The following is a 15298-nucleotide window of genomic DNA, read 5'->3' as shown; positions in this document are numbered from 1 at the left end:
TTTTGCATATATTGCTTTTGGAATTTGGAGTGTCTGTAGATATCTTCACTTTCACTAACTCATTGGACTAACATTCTCACCCTATATTCACTGAGGGGCCTGTGGGCCTTTGAATACTAAAGCTCAACTAGATCACTTTGTAGTGCTCCCTGCAGTAACCTCTCTTTTTCTCAAAAACCATGTGGATGTTCCATCTACTCATTAAAGGGGCATAAATGTAATCAATGCTTTGCCGTTACATACTATATATAGTCCTCAGATTCTGGCAGCAAATATGTACCTTCTTGAAAGCTAATCAACGTGTCTTCTCTCACCCTTTAATTGCCACCGTGTAGCTTCATTATTTTTAAGGCAATATAACTCTAGCATTTTCTTATCTTTTCAATTTGAAGTGTGTATTTCTCAATCTCATCCTTTCATCAACTATGACCAAGTGGTTTTCTGGGATAATGGGCGCAACAACATGGTGTAAGGAAGTTTTTTCTTTGAGGGTTTTAGCTGGCAGTGTCGGTTATGCAGTTGATCTTTTCATAAAAGTTGTTATTGCTGAATTTACTTGCATTCTGGCACTAGGTAATGTGTTGAATTGCTAGCTATCTTAGCCTTTGTCTTGAGAAATTACTGATTCAGAGAATTCTGGCTAACTAACACATTGTTATATTATGTTGCACACTTCATAAATTAGGCATGTAAGTTGAGGTCTAAATCAAACATTCAGTTATATCATTCTTACAACCTTGCTTTATAAGATAATAATTAGTGCTTAGCATCAATCCTTGCAACAACAACAAAAAAGTCTTATCTCATTAAGTGAATTCGGTTATATGGATCACACAATGTTATTGGACTCAATTAAAGACTAAATCTTCAGAGATATTATTTATGGTTAGATTCTCCTTAACCGTTTTCCTCTAGTGTCATTCTTGATCTCCTTCTCCTCCATGCAACCTTTATCATAGAAACATCGGAAAATAATACATTCTATGGTGTTGTAAGTAGTAATGTTTGATCTTTGGTACAGGAGGGTCCATAATGGGGATAATTGCAGGAGCTATCAAAGGCCATACAAGAGGAGCTGGTTTTCTTGATGGAGCTTGCAAAGGAGCTGTCACAGGGGCCATTGCAGCACTAGAATTGCCAAACATTGCTGCTTGTGATGAGCCACTTTCTAAGGTGTAATACTTCATTCAAGTTCCATGGTTTGGCAATAGGATATATTCATATAATATCATATTATTTCACCAATGGCTAGTAGCTACACACACTTTTCATTTGTGCTATTGATCACTCACTAGTCTAAGTCCAAGGGCTCTCTGATCTGTGCCTTTTCTAGTTGTTTCTACTTTCTGCATATTACTGATTCAATAGTTAGGTCTGAGGTAAAGTTACTTACATATTTTGTTTGTTTAAGCAAATATTTGACTCAAAGATATGTTTTAAAAATTACAATAATTAAAGTAACATTTTAGAATATAGTGAAACTTGAAATGAAGTCTAAATAAAGTACATATGTGATACTTAAGAAATTATTTATGAAACATGAAATGAAGATAACAAAAAAAGATTTTCTCAACATATTCTAAATATAACAACTTACAAAAAAATCCTAAAAATATATATCATAGAATCAATGTTTTAGGCTTATGCCAACTAGCAATAACATCCTCCCATTTCTGAACTCTTAAATTTGATGTTGATATGTAGGTTGCCCTGTTGAGAAGTTTATTAAATGGAAAGATATTTGTGGAATGGATATGTCCAGCTGTTGCACAAGCCTATCAATGTCATGTAAGGATAAGTAGACAAAACTTATATAAATGTCAAATCAGTAGGCCCCATTAGAGTTCTTGATATGATAACAAAGCTTTGATTAAATTATTTTTTTCAGATCAGTGCACATGCAACATCTTACGGAGAAGAATCAGATATTTACAATGACGATATTGTCAGGGGAATCACAGTCAAAGGGATGGCTTGGAATATCATTCAAAAGCTTCCTGTTCAACAATTTAATTCCAGTAAAATGTTCAAATTATACAACGACTCATGCTGCTCAATTTGCTTCCAGGTGAGAATTTTTTTTCTGAGCCTGTGAAAATGCACGAGTTTAAGAACCAAAAGAAGTTAAAAAAAAATTTAAGATGTTCCTAAACTCTGAATTTAACATACAGATACCCACATGTATAGTATATAATTTTCCTTCATTTTTTGGTCAGGTATTTCTGGTGACTAGTTTATCATTACCTTGCCATACACAATGAAATTAACCACATTATCTTAAAATTATATTCTGCAGGATTTTGAGTATGAGGAATTTGTGAGGACACTTCCCAAATGTGGCCACTTTTTTCACTCAGTCTGCATAGACAAATGGCTAGTCCAACAAGGATCATGCCCCATGTGTAGAATTTTTGTTTCAGATTTATGAGTTTGCAGTTGAATTGTAGTTGGAGATATCGCTTAACATTTTCAAAGAAAAAATTGGGCACGTAATATTCTAGTGTTATTATTTGTTAATAATCTATTTTTTTCTGTTATCTATTATCTATTATATAATATAGTGTTTAGAATAAATTTTCATGTGATATTTTTAAAAGAATAAATATAAATAAATATACATTTGACAATGTTACTAGTTTTTTAATACTGTACTCAATCTCTAATTATCACTATTAGTGATAAAGTTATTGACTTTTAAAAAGTTAATAAAAATAATTTTTAATTTGATTTTCAATTTATAAAAATTTACACTGCATATATATTGATTTTTTAAGAAATTTAATTTATCAATTAACTTAGTATTGATATATATTTTTCTTCATTCTCCAAATGTGCGTAAAACATAAATAGAAGAGTGTAGTAAATGTTTCAAATCCTTTAATTAAAACTTAAATTAATAAATTTATTTTTTCTAGTTATTCTGTTCCAAAATACTATGAAAAATAATGCATTTCATTCTCCGAATATACATAGTTGGGAAACAAAAGAACGAATAAATATTCCAATCCCCATTTTTATAGTAAAGACCACAGAGTTTTTCATCCCAATTATTAGAAAAACTTAAAAAATTACCCAAATAATATAAGTGAAAAATTTGTTTACCAAGTGAGAAATTTCTCACTTCTATATTTTGGTTTACGTTTATTCGATGATTTCAAGGTTTATGATGTTGTTCCTTCTTTTATTTATAATGTCATCAGGCTGATATACAGTCTACCATGTTTCCCGTACGTGGACCTTAGTTTTTTCTGGGCTGTTAGCCCTCTTTATTCACAAAAAAAAAAAAATGTGTTAAATAACACAATATTAACACATCATCATTTAGAGTGATAACAGTAAAATTTGTTAAATATTTGAAAAAAGATTAATGGGAAGATCGAAAGTACACAATTACGCTACATGAAAGAATAAAAAATACAATTAAATCTTCAAACTAATAACTAATTATGAAAAAATATATATTGCTCTCTGCATTCTATCATTCTCATGTGTTTGCATAATTGAAATTTTCTACGTTTTGAAAAAAAAGAGAATTATATTTACCAAATGAAAGTATCATATTTTTCTACTGTATAGGATTTGAAAGCATTATTTTCTAGAGAGAGAAAAAGTCACAATAGCAAGACTAATAGGGAAAAAAAATGAAATTTTAAAATAATGAGAATCAAATAGTCAATAATTTTTAATGGAATAGGAAAATTTATATGGTAAATCTATAAATAGGAAAATTTATATGGTAAATCTATAAATCTATGTATTGCTCTCTGCACACATGATAAAAAAATAATATTTATGGACTATCTAGTAACCCAAAATCTGGCAGAATTTCTCCCAAAAATAGAATAAATCTCGTATTGAATAACCTATAAAGACATATCATATATATATATATATATATATATATATTAACTAATAGGGATTTTGGTCATACATACTAATCATTAAGATGTCTTAAAATATGATTATTACACCATAAGCATATCTATAAGATAAGATCATCAAAATTTCAAAATAAAGTGATTTTTCTTATATCTATGACTATCCTTATTTTTACAACTGTATTATACTAGAGTTACAAAAATACTCTTTATCAAACATAATGGAGGTTTACTAAAAAGATAAACAAATTCAAGTTAGCAAATCCCACGAAGTCACCTACTCCCACTATCTATGTATATGAGAAAAATAAAATGAAATAAGGGCTAAGTCACAAAGACTTAGTGAGAGCATAAAATATAAAGCGAATAGAAAGGAAAATGCAACATAACATGAGTCTTTAGATTCAACAAGAATTTAAATGACATTAAATAAAAGCGAAATAAATACAAATTACTTTTAGAAACTATTGTATACTCCCTTGAAAACTTTTACAATTACATATAAACTTGTACTCAAGAATATTAATTTTATAAACAAACTTTCATTCCACTATGTACACATAGACTACATTATTTCTTCGTTGCAACAAACGGACACTCATAGTTACATCATCTCTTCGTTGGAGCAAACAGAAAGTATATATATACTATAGGTATTCGACTCATATGTTACATTATTTCATCGTTGTAGCCTATGAGTATTTGCTCTACATTATCTCTTCGTTGTAAGGAACGACAATAAATCATAAACTCACAATAAATAAAATAAAAATATAATCCAATATTCACTCTTAAATATCTCACCGAAAATCTCAAAATAAATTTCAATCAAGTAAAAATAAGCATCTCACTTTATTCTCAAGTACTCATAGAATTTCAAAGATCACAAAAGAATATATTTTAGAGTTTACTTGTTTCTTTTTAAAGAATTTAAAAATTCCACTAAATAGATTAGTTACTCACACCAAGAAAAAAATATAATTAATGTCTTTCAATGCTGTTGGGAGGATCAACCACCATATTTTTCACAGGATTTAAGCATTTAAAATAAAAAGAACAATAAATTAGACAAAATTCTCAACTTTAGCATACATAGAATTTTGAGGAAATCACAATAATCCCTAATACTTAGTTTTATAACCCTTCTCACATAATCCATAACTAAATTAAACTATGTTATAAAATACTCATTCCTTAAAGAGATCAAATAAAAATTTTAAGAAAATGAGTAGTGTTTCCTTTTACTTCAATCAGTTTCCCATGCTTGAGAGTGATACAAGGATACAATAAACTTGATGAATTTTGGAACAATGGAGAAAAATGATTGGAAGGTTGAAAGATTAAAAAAAATGGAAAGAAGAGGAAGGTTTTGAGAGATGAGGGTGGATTATTGAAAGAAAAAAAAAAGAGAAATTAGGAGAGGGGAAGAGAGGACTCTCTAAAAACAAAAGGGAGAATTGTTTTTATTTTATTATTATTATTATTATTATTATTATTATTATTATTATTATTATTATTATATATATATATATATATATATATATATATATATATATATATATATAAAGTGAAACGGTGTGTTTCAATTAATTTATTGACGATTCAACTGTTCAACTGGTGGTCGCCTTAGTTTTTATTATAGCAAGATCTATTAATGTTAAGTTATTTAGAGGTAACATAAAATGACAAAGGAATCAAGAAGCAAAATCAACATACTTAAAATCAACGATTTATTGAAGCATTACAATGCTTGTAAACCAAGCTATAGCCCAAATCGTCAATAGATTGTACCAAGCTTTAGCACAAGATATACTTGAGGAAATGGGATGAAATGGAAATAGATTGTACCAAGCACAGTTGAATACGACAATATCCTTTTCCAATAGGTTTTCCAACATTAACAAGATAAACACCTTGCATGTAAAACCTTCAAAAGTAAGGGGTTTATTTGCTCGGAGGATTGAAATCCCGTGCAATTCAACATCACAATTGTTTGAACACATCCACACCAGTTGCTGACAAGCACAGTCCATTTTTTCTTTCCTTCCATTATATATTCGGACTGAAATTGACCTACATGGATATCCTTTAATGAACATTGGCTATAGCCTAACATCATAAAGCATAGAAGTTAAGAAAAACGATTTATAGAGATTTTATGTTTTATACATTGAGAGGAAACATCCCCTTGAGAAATGAGGACAAAGAAGAGTATTATGTTGAAAATCTTGATAGTTGAATTAGTCATTTCAGATAACACAAATACAAGGTACAGTTCTTGAATTTATTTAAGAAAAGAATAACGTTGTATGTTTGTGTTGTTTATAGATGAACTTGTTTGGTCAATATGATTTCTGTCATATATTCAAGAACGGAACCAGAAAAAGTTATTAAGGGAGCAAAAAGTAAACACATGATAACCAAAATAATAAAAAAATGATTCATTTTTATTATTAATAATGATCTAAAATTAGTTTAATAAAAAAATAAAATGTTTTGTATCTTATAAAAAATCAACATTATTCATTTTTTTCTTAGTGAATTTTTTTATACAGGAGTAAGCTAAAATAGATTAAAAATAATTAAAGAATGAAAAAGAAATTAATTTATCTACCAATAAAGAAATTAATTTATCTACCAAATTCCAAATATTGAAAAAATTTAGTTAACAATAAATGGAATTATCGGTAAAATGAACTAAAAGCAATTTGAAACAAAATCACTAAAGTATATTATAATGAAAAAGCAATTTAAAAGCAAATAAACAATTAAAATTAAAAACGTATGTAAACAAAAGTAATAATAATTAAAAACGTATATCTATAACATATATCCATAAAAAGTAAATAAGCCATTCAAATTGTAACGTATGCTAAACATTTTTAGTACATACAATTTATTATTTTATGTATTTTGAGTTTTAATAGATAAAACTTATAGAAACTTAATTGTTGGGAGGTTTGAAATGGTGCTGAGAATCAGGAAAGCAAAAGATGAGAAGAGGGGATCATTTTTTTTTTATCTTAACCCTATTTATCAAGGAAAAATAAATTTTGACTAATCTAAAATTCAATTAAAATATAAATAAAATATAATTAAAAATTATTTTTGTAAAAAATTAAGAAGGTGGAAAGATATATTATATTAGTACACGTTCAATATATATTTTTTAACCGGAGGCACCTGTCCATAAACCATGATTCTGCCCCTGCTGATATGCAAGGTCATTCAACATTAAGGCTTATTAATTTTGACTAGAATGTTAATCACTTTTTTATAATAAAAAAATACCTCTCTTCTTATAGATTTAGTTTCATACATTTTCTCTTTTTTTTAAGTAAAAATAATGACTATTTCACTCTCATTTCTTAGAGTATTTTTACTAGTAGATATCAAATTGAAATCTTTGATCACCTTTTTGTGAACCTCATAACACACCACGTAAGATTTAAGATTTCTCTCATTTTTTTTTAGTGGTAAATCTCATTTTGTAATCTTAGATAATTTGTAAAAGGTCTCACATTGACTTCACTTTTAAATATTTATTAAATTAAACATAATTAATTAAGTAATTAAATTTAATAAAATATGAAAGGAAAAATTTATAAATATTTAGAAATAGGAAAATGAACATAAATTTAATTTTTATTTATGACTAAATGTTAAGCAAATGAAAAATATATAATTTGATAATAAAAAATGCAACACATTAATGCCAAAGAAAAATTAAATTTCATTATTGTTGTGACGATAAGTTCCCAAGTATGTCCCGCGAGTTTAAAGTTGTTGATGAATTCCTCTTGAATGCATAACAGGTCTTGTTTGCAAGTACGTAGCAAAGTTAGGAAGAGAACCAAGAGACACTTCAACATTTGAAATGTCATTATCTACGTGATCATAATCAACATCGACATTACCATTAAATGTATATCGTTCGTCTTCAACAATCATGTTATGCAATATAATACATGTCAACATTATATCATTCATTGTATTCATATTTTAGGCATACAATGGACCACATATAATTGTGAATCGAGATTTAAGCACATCAAATGTTCGTTCCACATCCTTTCTAACTGCTTCTTGACATTTTACAAATAATTTTATTTTAGGAACTTGTGGTATTGGTATGGTCTTTACAAATGTGGTCCCTTGTTGTTGTGTCGCACGTAAATAGCTCATGATTTGTTCATCATTATCGTCATCAAGTGTTCCATAAACAATTTGTTTCCAAAATCTTTCAAAGTCATTATTTTGATTCATTGTATGAATGATTGATTGCATAAACGAGTGAAAGAAGAAGATTGTTTAAAGGAGACGTGCAAGAATGAATGAGAATTGAAAAATTAAATAGCAAATTATACAACGACTAGTTTTGCAATAACTAGTTTTATAACAGTTACTTATGCAACGATTAGTTTTATAACGACTACTTATGCAACGACTAATTTCATAATGACTAGCTTTTCCTTATCTTGATAATTGTTGGATTGATCGAGGAGGTCCTTATTCAGTTGGACCAGATCATTTTGGAAGATGTATCTCATCCTTTTGTTGTTTATCAGCCTTAATAAAATCTAGTAATTCCATCGTTAAAAAAGTAACTCATTATTTTTTTTCAACAAATATTAATAATTAATTTGTTAGTTGTTTTAGTAAAAAGATCGAATCCGCTACTTTTCTCTCCTTCTCTTTCTTGTTCACTATCCAACCAATTTTATATCTCCAAGGTAACAAATTATTGATACATCATCATCAAATGCCAAATTAATAAAATTTGTTAAATGTTTAATAGAAAACTAGTAGACAAAATTGCATAATTAGGGAGGCAAAGTTCTTTTTTGTTTTAAGTGGCCTTAATAGTATTTAGAGCAAGATCTATTAATGCAAGTTATTGTATTTTTTTTCCACGCGTCTTCTCCTTTATAAGAAATTTTATACAAAATATAGTTGGACATTAAATATGGACACTTCTACTATTGGAGATTGAAACCTTGATTCATCACTTTATGGGAGATTAACCGCTTCCTCTAGGTCCAATCCCATGAGTTGCAAGTTATTGTATTCTAGATAATATAAAATGACATAAATGAATTGTGAAGCAAACTCAACGTACTTAAAATCACATTTTATTGAAGAATTACCGAGCTTTGTAAACAAAGCTAAGCTAAAGCCAAAACTCATTGGTTTTACATTTAAGAACAAGAAATGACTGAGGAAATGGGACTAAATGGAAATGGAACGTCCCATGCATATTGGAATTCAAAAACATCTTTTCCAATAGGTTTTCCGGAATTAACAAGACAAACACCTTGCAATGGTTGAAACTTCAAAAGTCTTGGGTCTATTGGTTCAATGGATTCAAATCCAGTGCAATTCAACATCACATTTGTTTGAACACATCGACACCAATTGGAGACAAGCACATTCCATTCTGGCATTCCGTTCACTATATTTCCTGATAGAAATTGGCCTACATGGAGATCCTTCAACGAGCATTGGCTGCAACCTAACATCATCATGCAGCATAAGAGAAGTTATCAACAATAAATTATAAAAATTTATGTTTCATACCTTGAGAAATGAGGACAAAGAAGAGAATTATGTTGAAAGTAATGATAGTTGAATTAGCCATTCTAGATCACACAAATGCAAGGTCTAATATTATTGAATTTATTAGGAAAAGAATAATGTTGTATGTTGTATTATTTATAGATGAATTTGTTTAGTCAATAGGATTTCTATCTTGTAAGGTTCAATAAGATAAGGCTTATTAATTACTCACTTTTAGTTCATTTTGACTAGAATATTTTTTTAAGAAAGAATTTTGACTAAAATATTAATCACATTTTTATTTATATATATATATATATATAAAAGCCATTCTAGATCACACAAATGGCAAGGTCCAATATTATTGTTTTTTTGGAAAACAATAATATTATATGTTGTGTTATTTATAGATGAATTTGTTTAGTCATTATGATTTCTATCCGTTGCAAGGTTCAACATGATAAGGCTTATTAATTACTCAGTTTTATTTCATTTTGACTAGAATATTTTTTTTAAGAATGAATTTTGACTAGAAAATTAATCACATATTTATGTTTATCTTTACATTTATATACATACAGGACATATCATATGAGAGAAATATATATTATATGAGAGTGAGAAAATTAAATCTAATCCGTATAACTAAAATATTGATCATCATCATTTAATGTCATTTGACCCCTTAAGAAGTCATGTGACTTTTTGACATTAAATCTCAATTTTTTATATATGATTATATAATTCAAATTTAATCATTTCACTCTCATATAATATGTTTCCTCTTAAAAGATATGTCGTATATATATAAAAGGAGAAGGGTGGGATATTTTTGACATATAAAAGGAGATGGTGAGGGTAGTTTTGAAAGAAAATCAAATTCATGAGGAGCACTTTAATTTATGAGAAACACATTTCATTATGTTAATTGTCACCTAATGTAAATTCAAGATTTGGGTAACACACCAAGGAATAAAAATAAAAAATTTAATATATTATGTACTTAAAACAACACAAAAATTATTAGGGACTCAGAACAAAATTCCATCATTTATTATAGGCTTTAAATATGTTTAAGCCTAATTTTTTATTAAATGTTTGGGTTATTATAATGCCAAAAATCAAGTTCTGAATACGAGGTATTGTTAGGGTATGTTTGGGTAATCATTTGCATTTGCAAACGGACTTTGGCAAAAACATCCACATCCTTCCTTTTGCACGAACAGTAAGTCAGACGAACAACCAAAGTTGCACTTAATTATTAAATAGACATCTTTTTATTACAATCTTTAATAAAAATGCTTGAACCATTTTCTGAATATAGGTACTATTATAAATTACATTAATTTTTTGTTAAATAAATTAAAAAATATTTTTAAAAAATCATATAAAGGTAAAATTAAAAATATTAAAAATCACAAAACCCATACCAACAACACCCACCGTAGAAAATTGGATTAGTTTGATTAGATTCGAATTTGATATTACATTCAAATTGAATCAAACCATATATATTTTTTATGTTTAATTTGAATATTTTTAAGCAAAAACCAAACTAAATCACTCTACAAACATCTCTATGTATGTTGGTTGCACTTCTTATGGGTCACATGTAATCATAGACAACTTTCATGAATTAGATTTGGTATCACATTCCTACAAAATAGAAGTTAAGGAAAGCTTTGTATTGTATGTGCACTTACTTATGCATGTATTGAATTTATTAGAACTATGCATAGAAAGTCATTGTTGATTTTCCTTACCATGTATTAAGTTTTTTCCATGCCCCCTCACTAATGAATTTTTCAGGTTCCTTTCCTGATTACAACATAAACATGTTTTCATTGTGTTGAATTTAGAATGGAGAAAGGTTTTCGTTAAGAGCATTTTTTTTTCAAAAGAAACACAAAAAGGTATTGGTGTGAACTAAAAGAAAAGAGGCGTGAGAATAACAAAGCCTTGTAGAAGGGTTGTTTCCGCAATGTCTATCTCTCATCCATATCTTATAAAAAAAAATAACACAACGGAAATTTATTCCTATTGTTCCTTTTATAATAAAAATATATTTTTGTTTTAAAAAAAATAATACAATAGAAACTTGTTTTTGTTATTTTAATTTGATGTCTCTCTCTCATCCATATCCTATAAAAAAAATAACACAACAGAAATTTATTCCTATTGTTCGTTTAATAATAAAAATATATTTTTTTGTTCTTTTTTTTTTAAAATAATACAATATAAACTTGTTTTTTTTTATTTTAATTTTTTTATTAAAGAATTAACACATAAAACATGTTTTCATTATGTATTGAAAAATGATAACCTACCACATAATAAAAATTTATTTCTATTATGTATTGCATTACTCAAAAAAATAAACATGGTTATCAGGTATCAACTTACATAATTCAAAATATATAGATATATATATCAACTTACACTCCCTGCCTTAACTTACAAGGAATGACTTAAAAAATTGGAATTTATAAAGGCAAAACATGTTTCCGTTGGAAATATTTAAAAAATAAATAAATAAATCAAACTTCAAAGTGCAAGAATAGAGAAAAGGGGTGTGAGAATGGCAAGGGTAGTTTCGGAAAACCGATATCTCACCAATGTTACGAGGCAGAGCACAATGAGTCACAGACAGTGTTTGGGAATTTTTTATAATGTCACAGACAGTGAGTCACTGACAGTGTTTGTGTGTGTCTAAGAGAGAGAGAGATGGCATCGTTTTGTGCTGCAAGGACTTTCAACATTCCGGCGATGAACGCCGGCGTTCTTCGCCGCCGGGCATCGTGGGCCGCCGGAATAGTCGGAGCCTCGGTGGCCGGCGCTGCACTTTTGCGCTCTTGTTCGTCTAAGCGCTCTGCGCCATTCGCTTGCATGAGCCTCTCTACTGATACCAGTAAGTTCCGATCATTTTCTCTATGCGTGTTTTTTTTCTGAAATTTATTTATTGCAGTTTTTTTTAAAAAAATCTTTTTTTATCTTTTTAATTTTGTGGGTGAGTAAAATATTCAATTTAGTGTGAGAAGATGGTAGTTGCATTGCTTTGTTTGTTCCCCAAAGTTTTTAGCGTATATGAAATTGCAATTTGGTTGCTGAAATTGTTGTTTTACCTTGCTAACGAGTTGACCACTTGGGTTATAATTTTGACTTTTGACTAGAACTTCATGACTATATACAATGTATAAAGTAAATCTAAACTTACCATATAATAAAAAGTTAGATCATAAGACAGAATTTCTATTTAAAGAAAGGATATGAGTCACCGACTCACTTTAGCCATGGCGAATTCGTAGGTTCAATTCTTATTAGATGCACACCAATGGAAATCTCATTTGAACTGTCAAGTTCATCCTTCGAAACCATATCACATCCAGGATATGATGATGAAATAGGATGAATTGAAATGGAATTTTGTAAGTACATTATTATCTTGAGAAAATTCACTATTTCTTTGTTTTCCAATGTCTTGAAAGAACAAGATGTTTCAGTATAACACAATTTTATATTGTTGAGTGTCAGACGAATCAAAAACCATCATTTATATGACTTATAGTATGATAGTTATTGTAAAAGTTAACAAACTTACTGTACTTGGTAATCTGTGATAGGATCTTTTAGTGGGGGTACTGCATTGCTTAGCTAGTTAACTGCATTGAAGTGTATTTACCCTTTGATAGACTTTCATGTTCTCTGTTGGCAAACTAGTATGGTTACTGCTTGTTTGAACTAATGTATTGGACCTAGTTGAGATGCCTTTTGTATTTTGGCAGAGAGATGCAAAGGGAGAAAGATTATATTGTTTTCATGAAAAACCTTTGCATTTCTATTTTTATCTTTATCCAAATCTTCTGCTGCCAATTGTTTTTTCTTTTATCTTTATCCAAATCTTCTGCTGCCAATTGTTTTTTCCTTTATCTTTATCCAAATCTTATGCTGCCAATCATTTTTTTCATTGATTGCAGGTTTAAAGGAAGCTGTTCAAACTGAAAAGGCCCCAGCGGCATTGGGGCCATACTCTCAAGCAATCAAAGCCAACAACCTTCTGTTTGTGTCAGGTGTTCTTGGCCTTATTCCTGAGGTTTGATATCTTCCATCTGAAGTTCACTCTTCTGTATGTGTGTGCAGTTGTGCATTTATTCTGGCTGCCTGATATATGTTTTGCTCTCTAATGCAGACAGGGAAGTTCATCTCTGATAATGTTGAAGATCAGACAGAGCAGGTACATATGCCTGATAATGTTGATAATTTTTGCAACTTGAGTACATTCTTTGAACGTCATTAATCATTGGCTGGTAGATGCATTAATCATTGGCTGGTAGATGCATTTAAATTCCTCTTACTTTTACAGTAACATATGCTAGTAACGTGTCTTGATATTGTTGCGTTGTTGTAAAATGGCACTTTGCTGATTTTGTCACCAACATTTGTAAAATAATTGCACATTGCAGGTTCTCAAAAATATGGGAGAGATCCTAAAATCTGGGGGTGCCAGCTATTCATCAGTTGTTAAGACAACTATTTTGTATGAATCATGTGCTCTTCCTTACTTTGAATTGTATTGAGTGCTGGCAAGCTGACTATATACTGCTTATTTCCTCCAGGTTGGCTGACTTGAAGGACTTCAAGAAAGTTAATGAGATCTATGCTAAATGTGAGTTCTATGGTAGTGATTTTGATGTTTCCTTGACAATAATAATAGCTCACATTCTTGCTTAAAGCTAGCAATAGATTATCTAGTTGTAATGACAAGTACCTCTGTTCTAAACTTTTTTTATTTGTTATCTCTTTTGATAACAGTAATTAGCCATCTGTTTAATATTGCAGACAAATAAATTATATTGTGCTACAATCTACACTGCCACTTACCAATGAATTTCACTTCTGATAATAAATTTTATTGTACTGTAAAAATTAATCCTTGGTCCATATGTTAACTTCTAGATTTTGTAATTGAAGATTCATATGTTGGCTTGTGATGGCTTTGTTTATGTTTTATCTTGAAAAAATAAAACATTATTAATGCAAGAAAATCCACTCTTCTACTCTTGTTTGAGTGACAAGATCTTTGTTTAGTGCTACAATTTACCCATTTTTATAATTTATACTTTTTAAACTTTTGCTGGTATTGGTGTCAATAATCATTTAATTATGGCTCAAATGGTTTCAGACTTCCCTTCACCTCCCCCGGCTCGGTCAACCTATCAAGTAGCTGGCTTGCCAATGGATGCCAAGATTGAAATTGAGTGCATAGCCGCACTTTGAGCACCATTCTAATAGTATATATGAGTCTTCAACAAACTCAGGTAAATAATACGGGAGGGACATATCCAACCAAATTGGATTGTTTGTATCTTGTTGGATGATGATGCTCATGTCCTTACAAAGCGAACCCACTGGAAAGGACTCCAATTCCCATATTCTCTCATAAGATTTTGTTTCCATTAAATCTGAAAGAAATTATGAGAAAGGTTTGCAGCTTTTTGTAATGCCGTTTCACTTTATCATGGACCATGTTTGGATGTCAACTCTCCAATAAAACCATTTCTACTACATGTTTCAATGTAAATTCTCTTGCTCACTGCATAAATATTTTCCTTCCACAACTAGATTGAAGAGAGATAAAAAGAGACTAAAAAGGAGTTTTTGTCCATGAAGTAATTTAATAAAGTTGTAACCAACCCAATATGTAATTGCAAAAAATAGACAGGTCAGTGTATTCACCTGACCGAAAATATGCTAGTTAAGGCTATGCAAAAATTGGATTTCTTTAAAAATCCAAACCCTTCCACTTTTTATTCACTTTATAAAAGCGGTTCTGTTAACCAAACCATTTTATAAAGTGATTTTTTATA

The 15298-nt window shown here is 29.3% G+C and overlaps 2 protein-coding genes across 2 annotated transcripts; both read left to right on the top strand.

The window, feature by feature from the left end:
• Window positions 1-288: 288 nt before the first annotated feature.
• On the top strand, window positions 289-2493 carry LOC100797332 (NEP1-interacting protein-like 1). The gene is made up of 5 exons (XM_006586021.4): window positions 289-573; window positions 1022-1173; window positions 1705-1788; window positions 1889-2068; window positions 2297-2493. The coding sequence occupies exons 1-5, from the start codon at window positions 426-428 to the stop codon at window positions 2426-2428; spliced, it is 696 nt and encodes a 231-aa protein (XP_006586084.1). The 5' UTR covers window positions 289-425; the 3' UTR covers window positions 2429-2493.
• Window positions 2494-11999: 9506 nt separating this feature from the next.
• LOC100785544 (reactive Intermediate Deaminase A, chloroplastic) lies at window positions 12000-14996 on the top strand. The gene is made up of 6 exons (XM_003532078.5): window positions 12000-12342; window positions 13409-13524; window positions 13621-13665; window positions 13895-13968; window positions 14048-14097; window positions 14614-14996. Exons 1-6 carry the CDS (start codon window positions 12159-12161, stop codon window positions 14706-14708), a joined length of 564 nt encoding a protein of 187 aa, XP_003532126.1. The 5' UTR covers window positions 12000-12158; the 3' UTR covers window positions 14709-14996.
• The last annotated feature ends 302 nt before the right edge of the window (window positions 14997-15298 follow it).

Source organism: Glycine max, chromosome 8 (genome assembly GCF_000004515.6).
Source record: "Glycine max cultivar Williams 82 chromosome 8, Glycine_max_v4.0, whole genome shotgun sequence".
Classification (NCBI taxonomy): domain Eukaryota; kingdom Viridiplantae; phylum Streptophyta; class Magnoliopsida; order Fabales; family Fabaceae; genus Glycine; species Glycine max.
Note: the sequence above shows the minus strand (reverse complement) of the source record. Positions and strands in the feature narration are given on the sequence as shown.

What these genes read in the sequence shown, in the direction of transcription:
- LOC100797332 (XM_006586021.4), top strand. Translation starts at nt 426, where the DNA reads ATGACCAAGTGGTTTTCTGGGATAATGGGCGCAACAACATGGTGTAAG. An exon ending in TACTTGCATTCTGGCACTAG is followed by an intron (nt 574 to 1,021) that starts GTAATGTGTTGA and finishes TCTTTGGTACAG; the next exon opens with GAGGGTCCATAATGGGGATA. An exon ending in GCTGCTCAATTTGCTTCCAG is followed by an intron (nt 2,069 to 2,296) that starts GTGAGAATTTTT and finishes TATATTCTGCAG; the next exon opens with GATTTTGAGTATGAGGAATT.
- LOC100785544 (XM_003532078.5), top strand. Translation starts at nt 12,159, where the DNA reads ATGGCATCGTTTTGTGCTGCAAGGACTTTCAACATTCCGGCGATGAAC. An exon ending in GAGCCTCTCTACTGATACCA is followed by an intron (nt 12,343 to 13,408) that starts GTAAGTTCCGAT and finishes CATTGATTGCAG; the next exon opens with GTTTAAAGGAAGCTGTTCAA. An exon ending in TTCTTGGCCTTATTCCTGAG is followed by an intron (nt 13,525 to 13,620) that starts GTTTGATATCTT and finishes TCTCTAATGCAG; the next exon opens with ACAGGGAAGTTCATCTCTGA.